Source organism: Ammodytes marinus (genome assembly GCF_949987685.1).
Source record: "Ammodytes marinus genome assembly, chromosome: 7".
Lineage (NCBI taxonomy): Eukaryota > Metazoa > Chordata > Actinopteri > Uranoscopiformes > Ammodytidae > Ammodytes > Ammodytes marinus.
Genome location: NC_137211.1, coordinates 12,299,192 through 12,321,877, shown reverse-complemented (window position 1 = coordinate 12,321,877; position 22,686 = coordinate 12,299,192). Strand labels below are relative to the sequence as shown.

The 22,686-nt window shown below is 45.4% G+C and overlaps 1 protein-coding gene across 3 annotated transcripts in view; it reads left to right on the top strand.

The window, feature by feature from the left end:
* The window catches only part of kmt2d (lysine (K)-specific methyltransferase 2D), a 30,365-nt gene extending 8,276 nt beyond the window's left edge, over positions 1–22,089 (top strand). Inside the window, exons 19-55 of one of the 3 annotated variants that reach the window (XM_080031339.1) lie at positions 562–603; positions 708–896; positions 1,008–1,172; positions 1,274–1,396; positions 1,860–1,981; positions 2,081–2,216; positions 2,313–2,399; positions 2,500–2,577; positions 2,689–2,847; positions 3,000–3,069; positions 3,209–3,447; positions 3,576–3,649; positions 4,099–4,149; positions 4,264–5,880; positions 5,966–6,121; positions 6,543–6,676; positions 6,814–8,543; positions 8,627–8,750; positions 9,221–9,302; positions 9,395–9,461; positions 9,575–9,807; positions 9,905–12,847; positions 12,937–13,086; positions 13,186–13,350; positions 13,489–13,636; positions 13,775–13,856; positions 13,951–14,123; positions 14,570–14,694; positions 14,786–14,921; positions 15,286–15,407; positions 15,527–16,928; positions 17,043–17,179; positions 17,535–17,665; positions 18,145–18,430; positions 18,688–18,761; positions 18,863–18,971; positions 19,105–22,089. In XM_080031339.1, coding sequence (XP_079887465.1) covers positions 562–603; positions 708–896; positions 1,008–1,172; positions 1,274–1,396; positions 1,860–1,981; positions 2,081–2,216; positions 2,313–2,399; positions 2,500–2,577; positions 2,689–2,847; positions 3,000–3,069; positions 3,209–3,447; positions 3,576–3,649; positions 4,099–4,149; positions 4,264–5,880; positions 5,966–6,121; positions 6,543–6,676; positions 6,814–8,543; positions 8,627–8,750; positions 9,221–9,302; positions 9,395–9,461; positions 9,575–9,807; positions 9,905–12,847; positions 12,937–13,086; positions 13,186–13,350; positions 13,489–13,636; positions 13,775–13,856; positions 13,951–14,123; positions 14,570–14,694; positions 14,786–14,921; positions 15,286–15,407; positions 15,527–16,928; positions 17,043–17,179; positions 17,535–17,665; positions 18,145–18,430; positions 18,688–18,761; positions 18,863–18,971; positions 19,105–19,197 — 11,954 coding nt within the window. In that variant the 3' untranslated portion in view covers positions 19,198–22,089. Of the gene's footprint in view, positions 1–558; positions 604–707; positions 897–1,007; positions 1,173–1,273; positions 1,397–1,859; positions 1,982–2,080; positions 2,217–2,312; positions 2,400–2,499; positions 2,578–2,688; positions 2,848–2,999; positions 3,070–3,208; positions 3,448–3,575; positions 3,650–4,098; positions 4,150–4,263; positions 5,881–5,965; positions 6,122–6,542; positions 6,677–6,813; positions 8,544–8,626; positions 8,751–9,220; positions 9,303–9,394; positions 9,462–9,574; positions 9,808–9,904; positions 12,848–12,936; positions 13,087–13,185; positions 13,351–13,488; positions 13,637–13,774; positions 13,857–13,950; positions 14,124–14,569; positions 14,695–14,785; positions 14,922–15,285; positions 15,408–15,526; positions 16,929–17,042; positions 17,180–17,534; positions 17,666–18,144; positions 18,431–18,687; positions 18,762–18,862; positions 18,972–19,104 lie in introns of all 3 variants that reach the window. The other 2 variants (XM_080031340.1, XM_080031338.1) reach the window with 2 other exon arrangements.
* The last annotated feature ends 597 nt before the right edge of the window (positions 22,090–22,686 follow it).

The following is a 22,686-nucleotide window of genomic DNA, read 5'->3' as shown; positions in this document are numbered from 1 at the left end:
ACTACCCACAGTACCCTAAATTGGTAGGAGGGGTACATGCTGTACGGCAATATCTGCTGTCGGAGTAGGCCTTTATAAAGCCCATGGTTCAGAGCCGTTGAGGGTTTAGAGCTGGCTGTGGCAGCTACGTAACTATTGTGACATTATAGCAGTGGGACACAGTGTAGCCTGCCAATAATTTAAATTAAGTGTAAAACGCAAAATAAACAAAGCGGCACGCCAATATTTTTTCCAAACACAAGTGTCTTCAATCTTGCTTTGGAGATTTCAGACGGCGATTTATATCTTGCACGGAGATGTTGATCATGTCCACCAATCAACGGACTGCAGTGTTTAGTGCCACCCTTTTGGGACGGCTTGGTACCCCAACGAAAGGGTGACAAAAATATGTGTGGGAGGATTAGCTTATTTTGTTTCCCTTTCCAAATTTTTCAACCGAACTGCACCGGTCAGTGGAAACGAGGCTTATGCTTTCAAAAATATACTCAGTATATTGTTGTTTGTACTGATGACATGGTTTTCTTTGTTTTTTGTTCCTGCTTTTGCCTTTGTTCGCAGTAGTAGAGTCAGCCATTATGGCCTCAATAAAGATCAAAGAGCCAGGTTAGTGGAACTTATTTGTGTTTATTATCACAAGCACATTCTCGCTGGTCATGTTTTGTTGGTCTTATTGTAAGTCACTCATATTTGCTAATTCAACTTTACAGAACCCCAGTTCTACAGACTAGAAGGTGTGTGGTTGACAGAGTCAGGGATGTCCCTGCTCCGCAGCATCTCCATGTCTCCCCTTCACAAGAGACGGCAGCGTCGTTCCCGTCTCGGCACTCTGTGTTGTGAAGGAGGTCCTGATGGAATGGATCTGAGGGAGGGAGAAGGCGAAGGAGAGGATGGAAAAGGTTGGAACATTGTTTCCACTAATTCATTAGTGTATGAACAGTTTTCAAGGATGTTTTTGCTCCTTTTATTATGTATGACTTTCTACATATTCCATTATTCTGTATATCTAGGCTGTGGGGAGCCCATGGAATGTGAACCTAAAATGGAGAACCACGGGAGCCCTGACCGAGAAGGTGGTGCTGAGAGGGATGCAGGTGCAGAGGGAACGGAAGGCATTGCTGGAGCAGAGGAGACGGAAGATAGCAAAAAAAGAAAACGGAAACCTTATAGGCCAGGTAAGCCACCCAAAGTTTCACAAGAAAAACTATAACATCCACATTAGATGTGTGAGCAGCCACAAAACATTTACAAATATGTTACTCATAAATTGTTCTAGGAATTGGAGGCTTCATGGTGCGACAAAGGAAGTGTCACACACGGATGAAGAAAGAATTTTTTGCCCAGCTGGCTGGAGAGACTACCTTAGATGGACAGCCAATTGAGAGAACAATTGATGAAGGTTGGTGACAACAGTGAACAGTTGAATTTCATTTCATTTAATTCAATATTTTATTATATAATAGAATAATTCTATAATTCTCATCAGCTCGAGTCATAAAGTGTGGGTGACTAAATTAGGTTGGGGTTTAGTGCTTTAAAAAATGTAGCTCCCTCATTCATTTGAATAAGGCCATTCTGTTATCACATTTGGGCTGCCCTTGTAGAGGGAATGAGTAAAGCAGGGTAATCCAGCAACAAAGTTGATCCTGGGTTATCTTTTTACACAGTGCAAAGCCACGTCATCCACCAAGTCAATGAGGCAGCATTCCCCCACCAACACAACTCCCTTTTCTTTAATGCATACTGTTTTGGTCTGGACGCCCTCTCATTATCCTTCCATTAGTAGTGGCGGCGAGACCACATTTGTTTGTTGTGAATATTGTAAGTTCCGGTAACTGAATTTATCGGTTCTATATGCATAGGACCCCACCCTGACACAGATAACATAATGGATCCGAAACCCGTGGAGGGTGAGGAACAGGCCAAGAAACGACGAGGCCGGAAGAAGAGCAAACTTGAGGACATGTTTCCAGCTTATCTCCAGGTTCCCACTCTTTCTATGCGCCTTTTCTTTAAACTGTTTTGAAAATTCTGGTTTTCTATGAAATGTTCATCTCTTAAATGTTTGTTCTTTTCACTACAGGAGGCGTTCTTTGGGAAGACACTAATAGACTTGGGTAAAAAAGCTGTGATGATTCCCTCAGGGCAAAGGCCAGGCTCGTGCCTTGCTCGACCTTCATTACCAGCGCCGTCAGGGGTCAAAACTACTGCCCCAGAGAGTAAGAACACTTACTTGACCCCTAACTCATTATTTGTGACAATTGGTGTGGGAAGGGTCAGTACAGGGTGTCTGACCTTTGTGCTTTTCTCTCTAGCTGAGGCAAAGGATCATGTGGGGAAAGGTATATTTCCTCTCAAGCAAGAGGTGGGTGAGGCCCCCCAGGCTCAGGGAGAAGGTGCAGGTGAGTTTAGCTTTGATACACTGATGCTACTGGTTTATTGGCATAGTCTTAAGGTAAATGCATTTTGGTTAAATATGACTCTTTTCTTGATGATTTTTAGGAATCTCTGCACCATCCTTATCGCTGAAGGAACAGGCATCAACTGATCCTCATGACTCTGATGCAGAAAAAAGTGAAGGTACAACCCTGACAAGATATTTTGGTATACTATACAGTGTGTAACATTACTTTAGGTAAATATTTGATATCTGATTTTCATGCCTTACACCATGTTTTCCTCGCATGACAGGTCTTCCGCAAGGGGTGGAGAGTCAGGACTCGGAGCAGTTCTTCAGGAAGGTTCTGGGAGTGTCAGATGGCTCCTCTTTGGGGGGCATTAAGCCCATCTTGGAGGGCAGTAAGGGAGAACTCAAATGTAGCACTCTACCGCAGAGAGCTCTACTCTCAGGTGTGTACAATGCCTGCAGATGATTGTATCATTAAAACCTTATTGACGATAATAACTATATTTGTTTTATGGCAAAGGACTTTGTAAGTACTATGAATAAAAATGATTAAGTGAAGTTCAGCTCTGGATTCAAGCAATAACATCTCCTGCAGGGTCCCTGCCCTCAGCTGGAATGATGGAAGCTTTTCCTGGCCTCTCTCAGTCACCGTTCTTTGACATGCGGTAGGACCAATACTGAATTGTCTATTGCATTTTATTTTACAATAATCTGTAGCAATTTGGAATTGACTTATCATTCCTGACTTTGACACATGTAAGCACTTAATTTATATAATACAATATCCTCTACTTTGGTGTACAGAGACCGAGGAGGACTGTTCAGTCCAGATGGGGGTGAGGAGAGCCCCTGGGCTACTCCCACTACCCCAGCAACTCCCTCCTCCCCACCGACCCCCACTGAGGGAGAGAGTGACGGTCTGTCCTACAACCAGCGCAGTCTCCAACGCTGGGAGAAAGATGAGGAGCTGGGAGAAGTCTCAACCATTTCCCCTGTGCTTTATGCCAATACCAACTTTCCCACTCTCAGACAGGACTATCCAGGTGGATGAAATAAAATACTAAACCAACATGTACAACCTATTATATGACCAAGCCGTCATGCGTTTTCAAAGTAAGGTTTATTTATCACTGTTGAATGTTGCAATTGTTTAATATTTCTTCTGTCACAGACTGGGCTAGTCGCTGTAAGCAAATCATGAAGATCTGGAGGAAGGTGTCGGCTGCTGACAAGGTTCCATATCTGGTAGGTTCCCTGTTTTTTAAAGAAAGCAATGATTTATATTACCTTTTAACAATTGTTTCCTGCAGTTCGGTTTAAAATGTAATCGATGACGTTTGATGATGTTCTTGCTATTTTAAGTCTTGATCATATTCTCACTGGTGGCCTACAGTACTGAAGTGGAATCAGATAGGTGGCCGAGAGGGCCTTTGATTCCATCAACTTCTAAAACTAGAAGGAGACGACGTGCAAGGGAGACTCGTGGAGATAGTAGTTCTGGTCTCATCAGGTTTCTTTATTGAAGGTTGCCATCAGTCTCAAGTTACAAGCGAGGAGACACAGCTCCTTAGAAGTCCAATGAGAAATTTGGCATTAGTATTGTCCAGACTCGGCCTGCACAATGTTTAAGAAGTGTTTGTTTATTATTATAATTTTTTAACAAATCTTCTTTAACATCCAATTTATTTCTGTAGCAAAAGGCCAAAGATAACCGAGCAGCTCAGAGGATCAACAAGGCACAGAAGGTGAGTTGAAGCATCGTCATCCTTTTATACTGTCAAGGTGAATAAAAGGTTTGGTACCTTTTTTATTAGTGATTGTAAATATTTCCTCTGTACACTCCTCTCCTCTTCTCACAGCAGGCAGAGAGTCAGGTGTGCAGACCAATCAAGACAGAGCCGGGGCGTGTGAAGGGAGAACGACCCAGTCTACACCTCCAGATCCCTCCACCTTCAGGCTCTGCATCCATCTCTTCTCAGCCCAGCTCTGCTGAAAGCCCATTTCCCTTCCCTCCAGATTCAGGATCCTCCTCTGTCTTTTTCTCTGATGGACCTGTTAAGACCCCTGGGTCGGCTGAAATCCGGACAACAGATCCCCTGGCCAAGCTCCCTCCTCAGTCACCACATTCTCACTCACACCCAGCCACGCCCTTCTCCCACGCTGGGGCCAGCCCCTTGCAGGCCTCTTCCTCAGGTTTTTCCGCTTCCGGCCCACAGGGTCCTCCTCAGGGACGGCCAGCCAGCCTTGGCCCCTTTGACATGCAACCAGGAACTCCTGGAACCCCCAGACGGGCTCAGCAGGTTGACCCCTATTTCAGATCTCAGCTGCAGCCGCAACAGGCTCATCTACCACAATCCCAGCAAGGCTCTCAGGAGTCCCTAGGACCTCCAGAAAGTCCTCATTCAAGAGGCGCTGGGCTTGGGGAGTCACCCATCTTCTCCCCAACTCACAATACCCACTATGGAGACCCTTTCAGAAACCAGCAGGGGATGGGACGGCCAGAATATGGTTCATCGCCGTCACCTTCTGCATTGGCTTCCTCACCTGCAAGCACAGTGCAGTACAGGGCTGATATGAGTGCACCTTCTCCGCGCCCCTCCACATTCGGAAGACCTGACCTACCCACTGGCTCCCCTGCTGGGATGCTAGACTCTGGGGACGGTTTATTCAAGGCGCCTATGACGCCTCGAATGCACCAAGGGGAGGGTGGGGCTCATCCCGGAGCTTCCCCTGGTCACCCATCTGAAGGCTATAGGCAGTCTCCTTCTCACCCTTTCTCTGATCCACACTCTCAGCAACCGCTAACTCCCAGACTGCAGTCGGGTGACAATTGTGCTCTTGGACCTCAGAGACAAACTGTAGGTCAACAGGAAATGTGCCCTCGAGTGCCCTCCAGTCCACAGTCCCAGGGCAGCTGTCAGTCTCCCCACACTCCCGGTGGCCTCTCCAATGATGCCTACTCTGTCCATTCTCCCGCTACCCCTCGTTTCCAATCCCCTGAACCTTGTTCTCAGCCACCTTCAAGGCCACAATCTAGAGACCCTTTTGCTACCATGCACAAACCCCCTCGCCCCCCCTCTGTTGCCCCAGATGGAACTCCAGGTTACAAAGGTTCACCTCATCCTAACCAGCCACCTCCAGCCCATCCCAGCAACAGTTCCATTGGGGATCCTCTCTCTGGTAAACCCTCAGCACCTCCTACCTTCAGCCGCAGCCCCACCATGGCAGGCTTCCAAATGGCCCAACAGCAGAGTCAGATGTTACAGGGTCAGTTACAGCAACAAACTCAGCAGACTATGGGGCCCGACGGCTTTAGCTCCAGGGCGCCACCATCTTCTGGATCTCAAGAAGCACTAGCTGTCCGCCCTACTGACGTACCTCACCAGGCAGGCACTCCAGAAATGCCTGACATTTCAGTAGTGCAGGACCCTGCATTAGTAGGCCTTAGTCCCTCTGAGCTCGAAAAACACAGACAGGTATCAAAGCATTAGCCAGTGAACAATCTTTCTATGCACCTCCTATGTGTTTTTACTAAACAATGTTTCTTTTGTTTTGTTTTAGCGGCAGAGACTGAGGGAATTCCTAATCAGACAACAGATGCAGAGAAAGGAGGCTGCTGCTGCTGCTGCGGGCAATGCGTCCCCCGGCTGGTCTGGAGGAGAGATGGGAGCCTTTCAACAAGACAAGGCCCACAGAGCACCACCACCATATCCACAGGTGTGAACGTACCTTTAACAGTATGCCAAAAATGTTATGCAAATGTACATGAACAAATGTAACAACTTGACAACAATCTGATGTAGCAATTAGAAAGATGTCTTTCGTATGGCTGTGGATCAGCAAGTAGAGGAAGTTGTCCATTAATCACAGGGTAGACACATCAAATTGAATTGTCTTTGGGCACGACACTAAACCCAAAATGGTTTACAAGGCCTTGCATGGTAGTGCACACACCCATTGTTTGTTTATTATAGGCAAATTGTAAAGAGCTATGGAAAACAAGTGTGTGGGATAAATGGAAGTCTTCTTGTTTTCAGATTCAGACTTTATATATATATAATAACTTTATTTATCCCAAAAAGGTCAATTCATTCGAATAGCACATTTACCTATTTTTTTCATTTATTACTTCCTTTAGGATCGTGTTGCTGTTACTGCTGCTGGAGCTCAGGTCTCTGTGGCAGGGAAGATGGCTATGGCTGTTGGAGGGATGGAGGACAAGCTCATTCGCCCACCACCTACAGGAACACCCATGGATCCTAATGCACTAAGGTAATTGAGTTGTTTTACAATTTATGCAAACATTTGAGACTTCTTTCACTATAGTTATGTTTCACTACTAATTAGAAAACACAAAGTGTCATTTCATTTTAATATTATATAATTTATTTTGTGCATCTGTCTTTCAGGCCACAAGGGCCAAACAGACCTCAGGGCATGTTTGCCCGTGCCCCATTCCCTCCTCAGTGGCAGGGCCAGGCTCAAGGTCCAAGGAGGTTTACCCAGCCTGGCATGGAGGCTATGGGCATAAGGCACAATCACAACCCTGCTGTCAACATCCAGGGATTGGAAGGCATGGGCAACCCTCACGCCATGATGCCAGGACATGGAGGAGAGCCCATGCAGCCAATGGGTCAAGGACCCCCACCGCAGTTCATCGAGTTGAGACACAACACACAGAGGCTTCCCCTACGACCCCATTTTATGCCCCGAGGACCCCAGCCAAGACAACGTCTCTACGTTCCACAGCAAGAGATGACAGCACCTTATGTTCAGCAACATCACATGGGTCAAGCTGGTGGTATTCAAACAGATGGGGGCAGCCACTCACAGCTGGATTTACAGCAGGGTGGACTGTCAGTCTTAATGCCCCAGCAGTCTGCGGGCTCAGTAACTCAACAGCCCCACCTGCAGCCCCAGACGGCTTCTTCCACCCCGAACATTCCTAACACTGAGCAGCATCACCTTCAACAACGAGGCGTAGGCACAGGGCCACAGCCTGCCACGGGAGGACACGGTGAGGAACTGCCAGAGCCTGACCTTGAGGGGCTTGGAGATCCACCAGGGGATGGAGCTGTGGAGGATGAGGATGATTTGGCTCTAGACTTGGACCCTGACAAAGGAGATGATGACTTAGGCAACCTCGACAATCTTGAAACCAACGATCCACATCTAGACGACTTGCTTAACAGTGATGAGTTTGACCTGCTGGCTTACACTGACCCTGAACTAGACCAAGGAGACCCTAAAGATGTTTTCTCAGACCAGCTGCGGTTGGTAGAGGCAGAAAGCGAAGCACCTTCGTCTTCCTCTCGATCTGTGCTTGTTAAAGTTGAAGAGAAAGGCAAAGTGGAGCCAGGGCAGAAGTCTCTCACAACAGCTTCTGCTGGTGGGTCAGTGACCCAACTGCCACCAGCTGCACTGACTGCTGATCTCTCAAAGGTCAAAGTAGAGGACAGAGGTCTGACTCCTCAGCTGCAGTCAGGAAAGAATGTGGTAAAAGATGAAACAAAAGAAAACCATTCAGCTTCGCTCAGCTCTGTTCGATTAGGAGGACTTCCTTACCCCCTGTCAGGCCAAGCGGATCCATTACCTTTTCCTCCAGTTACACAACATTCAGATATTGGTGACGATCTGCTCGGGCTGCCTGATGTAGGGGGACAGCACTCCCCTTCTGTAGATTTGGCAAAAGTAGAGAGCTCTTTAGATGGGGAACTTCCTCTTCTAATACAGGATCTGCTGGAGCATGAGAAGAAGGAACAACAGAAGCAGCAACAGCAGCAACAGCTCAGTTCCCTCCACCAGGGAGGCATGGCGCCTCATTTTCCTGGCCTCTCCAATCAACAGCCGAATCCACAAGCACCTGGGCAGATAATGCTGCCACAACACCATCGTCCACCACCGCAAGGAATGATGGCTCAGCCAGGGATGGTACCTCGCACTCCGCACATGTTACAACAGCAGCAGCAAAGACTCATGGGATCTGGAATGGCACCTCAACCTCACATGGCAATGGCCCAGCAGCAAGCCATGATGAGAATGGGGCAGCCAGGGATCCATCCAGGTCTCAGTCACCAACAACAGCCACAGCAAGTGGTTAAACAGTCTCCTATGGCGAACAATTTCTTCCCCGATAAAGGTAAGTACTTTGGCTTGTACTGGTCACTAGTGCTATAACTGTGTTTTTTTCTTGCTTTATAAACATTTTTTTTTTTTATACAGATTTAGACAAATTTGCTACAGATGACATCATGGATCCCATTGCCAAGGCAAAGATGGTTGCACTTAAGGGTATCAAGAGAGTGTTGGCACAAGATCCAATGGTTGGGCCCCCTGGAATTAACAGGTACCTTGTTTTGTGTAAACATTTTAATAATTAGGGCCCCAAGCACGAAATGGTGCAAAGCCCTATTGGAATCACTCAGTCCAATTGCTCAAATGCCGTCGCCGTAGCTTGGCGTCATTCGCCACAAAATAGGAAGTTGATGGGAAGTATATTCGCTCTGCATAGTCCTGTCAGCTTCAAACTGCTTTCACCTGCTTGATAAGGGTCCAGGCCCTATGACATCCACCCATAGGACACACTTCATAATGCTGTAATGTCTTTAGTTCAATTTTGGGTTCAGCCTTGTGCTGGTTTGAGCTGTTCAGTTCTGTCCAAAAGTAGGCCCAAACAAGATGCAAGTACATTTTAACTTTCTAATGCCAAATATCATCACAATAACCCATCAGGTGGCAGTAACACCATGGTAATGGTGATAATTGTCCAGTATATTGCAATTATAGTTTTATTGAAGGTATTTGCGTTCTCTTTAGGCAACAAGTTTCTCTGCTTGCTCAGAGGCTGGCCTCTGCCCCAGGCACAGATCCAGGTCAACTTGCATCTGGACCACCAAAGGTATGCTGTCTTGCTTGTCGGAAAGGATTGGTTTAATTACATTTTAAGCATTGTGAAGTACATTTATTCAAATTCTTTCATTTTGTGTTTAGGAGGGAGAAACAAGTGATCCGACCCAGTCAAGACCCAACCCTCCCCAGTTTGTGCAAGGAATCATCAGTATGTTCTACCATAACTACCTCTTTTTAAAGTGCATTTAGTCATATGAAGATGTTGTATCGCTGTCCCCACAATCTTTTGTGGATGTTCTAAGTTTTCCTCTTCTGTCACAGATGATGCTGAACAGCACCAGTATGAAGAATGGCTTCTTCACACTCAGCAGTTACTCCAAATGCAATTGAAATTTTTGGAGGAACAGATTGGAGTTCACCGCAAATCACGCAAGGCACTGTGTGCTAAACAACGCACTGCCAAGAAAGCTGGCAGGGAGTTTGCTGAAACAGATGCAGAGAAATTAAAGTTGGTAACAGAAGAGCAGAGCAAAATTCAGAAACAGCTTGACCAGGTGGGTAGATACCAGCTTTACAAACTTGTCCATATAAACAAACTTTGTATCATGTTATAATGCTAATTCATATCTGTTCACAATTATTCCGCTTTAGGTACGGAAGCAGCAGAAGGAGCACACCAATCTCATTGCAGAGTACAGAAGCAAGCAGCAGCAGCATCAACAAGGTTCTGGCCTTCTTACCGCTGGTCATTCTGCTCAGGGGCCCCCTCCTCACATGTTTCCCAAGATGCCTGGCCAGATGGTGATGGGCCAACAGGGAACCTCAGTGATGGGTCAGCACACTGGCATGATGCCCCAAGGTGGAATGCCTGTCAGGATGCCCCAAGGGCAGCCCTTTATTGGTGGAGCCCAACCCCAGCTTCCTGCAGCTCTCGGAACCAGTGGTGCAAGGGCCCCCGGTCCTCCTGGTGCGCCAACAGGATTTTTCCCACAGGGGCCTGGAATGCAAGGTGCAGACCCCAGGCTTCTACAAGAGAGACAGATTCAACATAGGATGCAGATGGCAAAGCTCCAGCAGCAGCAGGTGATGATGGGCCAGCAACCTATGCCACACCCAAATCAACAGTCTGCTGGCTTAATCACACAGCCACAGTCCAGTATGATGCGGAACCCACTTATGGCCCAACAACAAGCAAACACTCAACAGGGAATGCTAACCAACCAGGCCAATCAGCAGGGCATGGTGCAGGTTCCACAAGGAATGGTTGGAGGTCAGCCTGTGGCTCCACTTCCACAGAACCTTGCAGGAGGCCAGCCTATTAACCATGCTCAAGCCATGATGGCAGCTCAACCAGGGATGATGGGGAACCAACCAGTTGCACCATCACAGCAACAGAGGCCTCAGCTGATGATGGGTCAACAGGGAATGGTTGGACCACCAGGTCATCCTGGCCTCAGAGGTCCTCAGGCCCAATTAACTCCACAACAACAGAACATTCTGGCCCAACGCATGCTTGCATCTCAGCAGCAGCTGCAGCTGCAGCAACAGCAGCAGCAGAATAATTTGGCCCACATTCAGCAGCAGCAGATGGCACAGCAAAGACAACCAACTCAGATTATCAGTCAGCCCGGCCAAGAGCAAGGAGGGCACTCCCAACCCTCAACACCACAGATGGGTTCCTCGCCTTCGACAGGGAGTATCACACCCCAGCCACAGGGAGCAGCAGACACCCAAAACTCAGGCCCCAAAGACGGTGGGATCCTCAGCCCTGATTCAAGAACACCACCACAGCAGAGTGGACCCTCCACACCCATTCAGATGTCCCAACTAGGTTCTGCAAATGATCATCACAATGACTTGGCAAGACAGAAATTACAACAGCAGCAGCAAAATCATGTTTATATGGCACAGCAGCAACAGTCAAACCAGTCTTTGCCTGACCAACAAATTGGTGTGCTTCAGCAACAAGTTCCGCTCACTCTCCAGAGACAAGGTTCCCTCAGTGGTGACAAGCCCAATTTGATGACTATTAAAGAAGAGGGGAAACCAATAGATTTCCTTTCTCAGCAGCAACAACAGCAGCAAACGGTTCAAAATGCTATGCAGCAGTCACAAGATCCCAACATGCAGCAGCAGATCATAGGCCAGAACCATCAGGGGCAGCCACAGCCTGTTGTCATGGGCCATAACCCACAACAGCTAGCTCTAATGGCCCAACAGCAAAAACAACAGGCCATGATGGGCATGATGAGAGCCCAACAGCAAGGGATGATGGCCCAGAGGCCTGCACTTCCACCCGGACAGATCCGCACTCCTATCAACATTCAAGCAATTATTGCTCAGAATCCTCAGCTTCGCAATCTTCCCCCAAACCAGCAGATACAGCACATCCAGGCTATGATTGCCCAGAGACAGCTCCAACAAGGACAGATGCTGCGGATGTCAATGGGTCAAGGTCAGCAAAGTCAGTTAAGGCCCCACATGCCACCGGGGCAGGTACCGCATGTTGGCCAACAGATGCCAGGGATGGAAGGCCAACAGATGCCATATGGAGCCATGGGGAAGCCAGGAGCAATTGGCACTCAGCAACTACCAGGCATGCTGGGCCAACAACCAGGTGTTGTTCCTCAGTTACAGCAGAGGATGATGGTCCCCGGGCAGCAACAACAACAGCCGCAAGTAGGGGAGATGATGCAACATATGATGAGAGGTCAGGTTCCAGTGCCACCTTCCCCCATGGACCAGGGCCGGATGGTGAGGCCAACATCTCCACGTCAGCCAATGGCCAACTCTCCTGGGGATCCACAACGGCATACATTTAATCAAGCAATGGGAATGCGTCCAGCCACTCCCAACCAGAACCAACAAGCACTATTGGTAGCTGCAGCAGGCCGCCTGCAGGGATCTCCATCCCATGCATATTCTCCAAGAGGTCCCTTTGGCATGAGCCCCGCCCATCCCGCCTCACCCCATTCGTCCCATGTCTCCTCACCTATAGCTGATACGAGGGCTGGACGGGGGAGTCCATACAGCCATGTCAAAGCATCTCCACTGAGGTCACCTGGAGCCAAGAGTCCACTTGACTGTCCAGGACTAAAAGTAGAAGCCCAGACTTTAGGCAGTGAAACAACTCAGGCAGTAGTTATCCCAAATGGTCCGCAGAAAGGCATGCATGTTCAGCAGCAGCCCATGATGGAGAGCCATGTTCCTCACACACAACAACATGGCACTAGAGTAGGTGATGTATGTAAGATGACCCTTCAGAACATTAAACAGGAGCCAAGAGAGTTTCAGTGTGATGGTGGGGCAGAGGCTCATTCTGGGGCTGTAAAGAGAGAAGCAACGGGTGAGACACTCACTTCTGGGAACAACACTAGCTTTATCAATGCTGGAAACATGACCGGAGACCCTGGGACCCAAGGCCTGAGATCTGAGACCGGACAGCAACTGCTACAGAAACTTCTAAGAACCAAAAACCTTCAGCTTGGTGCCCAGAGGCCCTCTGAAGGCATCCACAATGAGATCAATGGCCACATCAACAGCAAGCTAGCAATGCTGGAACAAAAACTTCAAGGGACGCCACGAAATATGGAGGTATGTTTTTCTTCTGTGAATAAATGATTTTTGCAGTATGTTGTTGTTTGTGGGGAAGAACTTGTCATTTATTGTACTGATCTTTACAGGATTTACAGTCTATAACAAAAAGGGCCCCTGCACAAAAGCCAAAGCGGACTAATAAGGCCACTGGAGACCGAGCGCCTAACGCACGGAAGAAGAATAAGAAGGAAGAAGTTGGTAAAAGTGCTGAAGCCCTCATAAAACAACTCAAACAGGTAAGAGGCTGGCAAAAATGATTATCCTTAACTATTTGGCCCCTTATGTTGTAAAGAGTGCTTGTTAATCATGAAGATTAATGGACATTTACCCTCCAGGGTCTCTCTCTACTGCCCCTGATGGAACCTTCAATCACTGCCAGTCTGGATCTGTTTGCCCCTTTTGGAAGCAGCCCAGCCAATGGCAAAGCCCAGCTCAAAGGATCATTTGGAAATGCAGTGCTGGACAATATCCCAGACTACTATTCACAATTACTCACTAAGGTATAACTAAGCTGCGACATTGACCAGTGGTTAGCCGATGCAGTCTGTGACGATGTGTTGTTGCTTAATACTCCTTTTCAAGAACAAAGTCTTCATAAGTAATTTATGAATATGCTTTTTTTTTTTGCCTTTTTACAGAGTAATCTTAGCAACCCACCAACACCCCCATCCTCCCTGCCACCTACTCCTCCACCTTCAGTACAGCACAAGCTGCTGAATGGAGTGACTTCTGGGGAGGAGCTGTCTGAGGTTCAGAAAGACACAGAGCCAGCAGAAGAACCAATGGGTAAATATTAAAGGATTTGGCCTGATATTAATGTTTTTCATGAGTATTGAATTTTCAGTTGCAGTTATTGTGCCCCTACATACTAATATATCTTTATATTGATCTGTCTCTCCATCTCCATATCTCTCTCTCCTGCAGATTCTGTTACAGAGGAGGTGAAGAGTGTAGACATTCTTGCAGCTCTCCCCACCCCACCACATAACCAGAATGAGGACATCAGGTACAGTAGGACTCATCTCTTGGTTTCTTTCACCATCTAGAATATGTTTTTTGTTACTGAGCGACTGTAATTGTAGGAATTGTCTTCGTAACAGGATGGAGAGTGATGATGAGGATGCCCCAGAAAGCATCATCCCGGCATCATCACCTGAGAGTAACGTAGGAGATGAAACGTCACGCTTCCCTCACCTACGGGAGCCTAAAGAGGAGGAGACGGAGAGAGCAATATCCCCCATCATCCCTTTAATACCTCGCACTGCCATCCCAGGTATTATACAGCATCCAAAATGGGATTTTCCTTAAACAACAGCAACACTGCACATGCTGCTCAAAGGTGGAGTCAGCGATTCTGGAGAAAGCCTGTTGTCAAAATCACTTCTTGTAAAAAAAAATCTGTGAATATCTCCTCACGATCCACTACCTGTCCGTACTGTGTGTGTGCTGAAAAAAGATCTGGTATTAATACACAGTCTAAGCTCTGTATACTGGTATGTAAACAAAGCCGTAGCTAGCAAAATGCCCGTTTACAGAGTATAGGCTGTGTATTAACACCAGATTATTTTCAGCCCACACAGTATAGAAAAGTAGCGGATTGTGAGGATATATTCACCTATTTTGGCAACAGGCTTACTCCAGAATAGCTCAGTCCACCTTTTTAAATGCAAGCTAAGATACAGACTTTCTTAGGATTAATTAAAAACATTTCCTTTGTAGCATTCGCAGAAAACAAACCATTTGAAGCAGCAGATGGCAAGGTAGTTGCAACATCCAACCATTGGGACAAGGCCAAAAGCAACGAGGTGTCTGTTACCTTCACACTGTCCTCTGCTGCAGCCAAGGTACTAAACTGGGATATTATTGCACACCGTTTAACCTTTCCTTATTTTCATGCACAGTTAACAAACACATGAATTTACCTTTTTTTTCCAGAAACTGAATCATGTGATGCTGGCCATGGCCCAGCTGCTTAACATTAGGATGCCAGGTTCTTATGAGGTGACCTTCCCTCCCCAAAACCCTGACATGACGGGAGTTGATGGGTCTGGGAAAGGACCCGGCCAGTCAGGTATGCATTTGGATTGTCTCACTGTTTTTTTATTTTCACAACAATAGGTTGTGAATCTGTCTAAAGACATGTATCACTCTGCCATGCCAAGTCATGTGACAAAATGTCCTGAACTTTTTGTTTCCAATTAAAAATATGTTTAAAAGAGGACAAGATTCCCTTTTAAACCTCTTTTGAGCAAGGTTTATGTCTAAAACGTTTTTTGTAAATGCACACACACACACACACACACACACACACACACACACACACACACACACACACACACACACACACACACACACACACACACACACACACACACACACACACACACACACACGCACACACAGTTTATTAATCTTTATCAATCCATCTTTTCTAGGGGCTCTGTGCACAAAGGACAGTCCTTCACCCAGTCAGGATGAGTGGCTAAGGCAATTTGATGTGTCTCTACCAGGCTGTACATTGAAGAAACAGGTGGACATTCTGGCTCTCATTAAACAGGTCAGTCATCAAAAGGTCTATTGAGAACTCTTAATTATTGATCTAGATTTTTTTATAATATGCCGTGCATTTTGCATCCCTTAAAAGCTGTATCTCGTGTGCATTCATTTTTCTCTCAGGAATTCCCAGATAAAGATGACACACTGGTCCAGCATTGTTACACAACCAATGTAAATGACTTGGATGTGCGCCACCTTCCTGCTATATTAGTGGAAGAATCTCCGCCCCCATCACCTTCCCCTCCAGATCCTCCCCCATCTGTCCCAGTTCCCACCAGTGAGAGTGAGCCTTTGAAAAAGTCACTGTCTCAATCCCCGTCTCCCTCCAGTCCCACCAATGTCCAGATCAAGACTGAGCCTGAACAAGATGTTGTTCCTCCTGTTGATGCTGCTCCAACAACTGATGTCACAGAGCCTCCAGTTCCTGATCCAGAGTCAGTCACTGATCCAGAGTCAGTCTCAGATCAAGTGTCTGCCTCTGCAGATCCAGATCCTACTGTTCCTGCTGAAGATCATCCCAGTCCTTCTATAAAGGAGGAAGACACTGCCACTGACCCAGCTCAGCCTCCTGCTCAGTGTGCTGAAGACTCTCCCAGTCACTTGGAGTCTTCCCCTAAGGCTCTCAAGCAGCGCAGGCCGCTCTCCCCTGATGAGGAGATGGTACATCCCAAAGTGAAAAAGTGGAAGGGGATTCGCTGGAAGCGTCTTCAGATCGTCATCACAATTCGTAAGGGCGGTTCTAAGAAAGAGAGCAGCCGCGAGGTGTCGGAGCTAATGGAACGCCTGCGCATTACTCTACGACCCGACAGGCTGCCTCGGGACAAACGCAAATGCTGCTTCTGCCACGAGGAAGGGGATGGAGCCACAGATGGGCCCGCCCGGTTGCTTAACATTGACGTGGACCTATGGGTGCACCTTAACTGTGCCCTGTGGTCCACAGAGGTATACGAGACGCAGGGGGGTGCCCTGATCAACGTTGAGGTAGCCCTACGTCGTGGATTGCGGACTCTTTGCGCGTACTGCCAGAAAACGGGTGCCACCAACAGCTGCAACAGACTGCGTTGCCCAAACGTCTACCACTTTGCCTGCGCCATCCGAGCACGCTGCATGTTCTTCAAGGACAAGACCATGTTGTGCACGCAGCATAAGCTGAAAGGCCCCAGTGAAGACGAGCTGGACGCGTTTGCTGTTCTGCGACGCGTCTACATCGAGCGTGATGAGGTGAAGCAGATTGCCAGCATCTTACAGCGAGGTGACCGTGTCCACCTGTTCCGTGTCGGAGGTCTCATCTTTCACGCAGTCGGCCAGTTGCTTCCCTCCCAGATGGCCAACTTCCACTCCCCCACCGCCATCTTTCCGGTTGGCTACGAGGCTACACGCATCTACTGGAGCTCACGTCTGCCCAACAAGCGTTGTCGCTACCGCTGCCGCATCAGCGAGGATGAAGGTCGCCCCCTGTTTGAGGTGCGTGTTCTGGAGCAGGGCATGGAGGATTTGCAGTACCGGGACACTACTCCAGAGGGTAAGCACATGTAAACAGCTCCCGCTTTATATTACACAGTGTATCTCTGTGTTGTGCGATTGCCCTTGAAATAACTCTTGACCACTGACATTTTTCCACCATTTTTGTCGTCAGGGATTTGGGAACGGGTGGTTCAGCAGGTGGCCAATCTCCGGGATGAATCCTCCATGTTGAAGCTGTTCACTGAACACGTGAAAGGAGAGGAGATGTATGGACTCACAATTCATGCTGTCATGCGCATCACTGAGTCGGTAAGAATATGCAGCAGGAAAAAGTTTCACGTTGTCTCCCATAATATTTTTTCTATCTCTCACAATTATAATTGAAACCCTTTTAGAGGCCAATATTCACACATGTTAGGAGCGGATGTCTTCTCAATATACCAAGACATTTGTGAAAATGAATCTGTAAAATGTTTGGCAACCAACAGAACTTGCTTGATGTGATTGTTAAAAGAAAACATCACAAGCAGAAATTACATTCTCCAGAAAGCTTGACTAGACTCAAAATGAAGCCCACTATTTGAGATGTGCTCTGCTTTGATGGTTCTGCTGTAGAGCAAAGTGCATGGTTAACATGATTGTATGTGACTTTATTGTGTTTTAGTTGCCTGGAGTGGAGAACTGCCAGAACTACCAGTTCCGATATGGCCGGCATCCTCTGATGGAGCTCCCTCTTATGATCAATCCCTCAGGCTCTGCTCGCTCGGAGCCCAAGGTCCCCACGCAATGCAAGAGGTAAAGTCATGTTTTAGATTAGCAGTACAACACAGGAAGCTACAGCCAACATGTTCTGGTAGATACTAGACACATAATCAAGCAGTGTTAAACCTGTGGGATTGTTTGTGAGTACTTTGAAGCATATTGTCTTGTTGTACAATTATGCAAAAATGTATCAGTGAAGCATTATAATAATACACCTTCTATTTATTTTATTATTTCAGTAATGAATGTGTTTCTGACAGAAATTAAATAAATAATCCTTTACAGTAAATTATAAACTTGGAATACTAATTTGCCTCAGTCTGAATAGTATGGGGGAATTTTTATTTGGTTCGTTAATAGGTAACTCAACAAAAATGCAGCCCCATGTTGATGACCAAGGCAACACTTTTTAAACATATCAATTGATATACAGATGTTTATAGATGTTTTCTAAATGCAACTTTATAATGACTGGATACCCACTGACATTTTTCTTTTATTTTCTCCCGAAGGCCTCACACTCTTAACAGCACCAGCGTGTCAAAGGCCTACCAGAGTACCTTCACCGGAGAGCTCAACACTCCGTACAGCAAGCAGTTTGTTCACTCCAAGTCATCTCAGTATCGACGCCTGAAGACTGAGTGGAAGAATAACGTGTATCTGGCACGCTCCCGCATTCAGGGCCTCGGTCTGTACGCTGCTAAGGATCTGGAGAAGCACACCATGGTCATTGAATACATCGGCACTGTCATACGCAACGAGGTGGCCAATCGCCGAGAAAAGATCTACGAGGAGCAGGTACGCCATTGACAACATACACACTCTATTCTTTTGGGTTAAAGTTTAAGGACTGATCAAGAAAAGAGGAAAATATCCAAAAACATATATTTGAGTGTTTAAGTATTTATTTGGGTGGGCCACCCACATTTATTCTACATCTGGATAACTCTTCAGACACTAACCAATAAATGTAGGTCTGTAGATTTGATTTATTAATTTTTTTTATTGAAAAGGGTTTATAAACCTTTTTTTTCTGTTTACTTCTTCTTACCTAGAACCGTGGGATCTACATGTTCCGCATCAACAATGAGCAGGTGATTGATGCAACGCTGACAGGTGGCCCAGCTCGGTAAGTGTTGATTTGTCATTGGTTGCCCGATTGTAAACCCTGATGCCATATGTTAAAAAAAAAAAAATAAAAATCCTGACTTTTTGTTATCTCTTTTCCAGCTACGTCAACCATTCCTGTGCACCCAACTGTGTGGCAGAGGTTGTGACATTTGACAAAGAAGACAAGATTATCATCATTTCCAGCCGTAGGATCCCCAAGGGAGAAGAGGTGGCGTGCATTAGACATCTAACCACTGTTCTCTTTTTCCTTCTTTTTTTATACAGCCCCTTAATTTTACTACCTTTCTGTATGTGTTTGAATCTCAGCATAAGTTGACTTTGTCTTTGTTTCTTTATTCTAGCTGACCTACGACTACCAGTTTGACTTTGAGGACGATCAGCACAAGATCCCTTGCCATTGTGGAGCCTGGAATTGCCGAAAGTGGATGAACTAACCGGAAGAAAGAGGAAAAGATTAAGAATTCCCCTCTCACTGGTGCCAGAACTCTCCTGCGCCAAAGCCTTTGAATCCATACATAAGCCAGTGCATAAGCTGTTCTGAAAGATGTGGAGGAAGGCAGGCCTCCGTCGTTGAAAGACTAAAGCGTTGACACCTGTAGCCAAAGGTTTGAAGAGCATTAATTAATAAAAAGCAACCGATCACCTCCGTCAACAGCAGCTTGATGGCGGGGACTAACTTTCACGTTTGGACGAGGGAATCACCCCTTCCTCAGCCAAACCCCCCCTCCACCCCGACTGTTCACAATAAGCTTAAAGTGGCTGGAAAACAATCCTCAACCTCTACCAAATGATTGACCCTCTGATATCAATACCCGTAGTGCAGGGCTCACCTGGAGCTTCGACAAAAAGCCATTTTTAAAAATACTAAGAATGAACTAATATGCATTTTTATGTTTTAAGTCGGACCTATTTCCTGTCCAACCTGACCGCACCTCCCCCCTTCACCTCCCAGAAAAAGGCACTTTCCCCATCAAGTCATCAATGAAGCAACATGGATATTTGGCTAGCTAGACAATCTTGATGTGGCTCGTGTAAGAACCGCATATGATCGATGAAAAAGAAGAAGAAGATAAGTTAATATAAAAATTTGCGATGCTATTGATCTGTGGCTCCAGAGGCACCAGATGTTCTGACTGTGTGGGGCCCCAAGGTGGGATAGTCGGACCCAGTCTACCTCATTGATTTAGCGGGAATTGACTGCTTTGTATAAAAACTGTTAACTGCTACTGTGGAACGGGGGGGGGGGGGTGTTTTTATGGGCTTAGCCTTCTCGGACAAGCAGGGAAATCTAAAGCAGCAGGTTTGCTCTATCTACTCTATGCTGATGATGATTTACATTAATGAGCCAACATAATTATTATTCATGAATTGTTTATAGAGAGGAAATATATGACAGTTTTGATAAGATATTGCATTAAAGTCACAATCAGAAGCTTAGCGGGTGTCCTGTATGCCACCGAATCATCATGGATATTGGCAGAGCTTTTTTTTTTCTTATTTATGCGTCTCTAAACCATGTTATTAGCTGTGTGAAAGCACAATTAACATCCACCTTTTCAGCTGCTTGAAGGCAGTAATGGTGTGAGTGAATGTCTCTAAGATCACGGGACACTTTAGTCTTTGAAGAAGACTATGAAGAGTCCACAATTAACCAAGTACACATTTTTGCTTGTTGCTTCATACATTGAAGTTCCACTCAGTTGGAAACCAGCCGGTGGATGCATGACTACTGTCCCATGAAATGCTTCTTATTCCTCCTCCAACACACTCTTTTCACAACTCGAAACCTTAAGAACTTTGAATCATGCCTCTTCCTCTCTGTATTATTTCGTGGACTGTTGTTAAACTTTACTGTAGTAAGTCTTCCTCTGCCTGAGTCCAGCCTGCAGTGTTTCTACTCTCCCCCCACTCCCCTGTAGTGTGCTTTTCTAGTGCAGGTACTGTCCTCTGGAAAGGCTGAACTGATGGCAGGGAAAGACTTATTGGAAAAAGGGCATTTGTTTTCATTTCTATTTAAGATGAATGGAAAAAAGTCTTTAAAGGGAGCTTTTACTAAAACTCCACCTTCCCATACTACTTTGTTTCCTCCTACCCTCCTAACCTAAGACCTCACATGATTTAAAAATGCAAAAGTTGTACAAACTGTATATAGAGTATATGCATTAGGGGACAGCAACTCTTTATCATGCCCCTTTGTAATCAATAAAGTCAAAGTGTAGAGAAATAAAATTGAGAAAAGACAAATTCAACCACTGGATATCATTTTAACAAAGATAAAGCTGTATATAAATATAAATATATGTAAAATGGCAAACTAATATCTTTATGTATATGAACCAGAGTGTTTTGCATTTACCTGTTTTTTCTATTAGTGTTTTTGCTATAAGCTCTCAGAGACGAGTTTGTTAAAATAGGTTATAAGAATAATGTCTGATCTTCTCCAATCATTGAGACGAGAAGCCGATGTGATTATGGAAACTGATTTGCGTGGAGGGTTGTCGATTAGACACGGAAATCACTTCTTTCGTACAGCAGTACAATGGTGCATAGCGTTTGTATTTATGTAATATTGTTTGTGTTTATTTTTCCTTTTTATTTATGCTACTGCTTGTGGATTACCAAAACCTGTCCCTTAATCGGTCACAATTGGAATTATTATACTCTTGAATGGAAAATCTTGAATACCCTAGAATATTGTTAGTGTTTTGCTTTTTTATATCTTCCCTATAGAAGTGAATGTGTTGGTAAACCTTGTGAAATGGTTACTTGGCCTAATGTATGTTATGATGTAATACTAAAAGTTAATCCCATACTTAACCTGGTAATGAATTGCACTCTCATAGTATAATGGAGAATTTCTCTAAAGTGGTAGATATTGATCAAGTATCTGAAAGCAGTGATATATATATTTTTTGGTATGTTTCTATTTCAAGGGAAGACCATGACGAGACATTATGCCGCTCACTGGATTTTAGCCTGAATAATTTTTAACTTCTCTGAATCTTAATATAAGTTCTCTGCATATCTTATAATTTAATAAAGTTTGCTCAAAATTGAAGGTTTTTTTTAACCTCACCTACTTTTTAAAAAGATGTTGCATCTGTACAGCAGAGATACTTTTAGGGAATATGAATAAATATAATGATCATTTTTATTGTATGTGGCATGTTTTGTATGGATATTATTTTGAATTGTACATATTTTTTTCAGGAAGCCAGAGGTTGCATCTCTTTATATACAGCTGTCCCACTCCCTTTCCCCCTCATCTTATTTCTTTGTCTGCTTTTTGTTTCTTGTAAAGGAAAATAAAATGCATTTTAAATATGTGCTCATTTTTCTTTTCACTTTGGTTTTGAGACGTCAAACAGCATTGACACAAGTATTGAAGGTTCATTTGAGACCTTTTGAAAATATTGGTTTAATAAGAATCATTACTCGAGGCCCAATTAATGAATTTCAAGTGAGGCTTCCAGCCACATGGAGGTTGTCATGGAGACTGTTCCCGTTATCGTGTGTGTATCAAAGTGTGGCATTTTGGTCAACAGGTTGTCATAAATGGGCAAGAGAATGTGACCCAATGAAGCTGATGATGACTGAGATGTAGCTATTATCTTCTTTAAAAGTACAGTGTACCATGAGCTAAGAATTTTATAGCATTAACATTTCAGTCTCAAGGATACAAATGATTATCTGATTTCACACAAGGCTCAAAAAGCAGGTGCTTTGCTTGCTGCAAATTCTGACATCCACTTCTCATGACAACTTTGACATTTAACAAATCAGACTCCTGAAACCTTGTTAACTTCAGATAAACTGTGGAATACTGTATGTTGACAAATGACATGCAACAAGTACCATGCATAGTATTCCCCATCAGTTACACTGGATTACACTCAAAAGGGAAACCCATTTTACACAAAAAA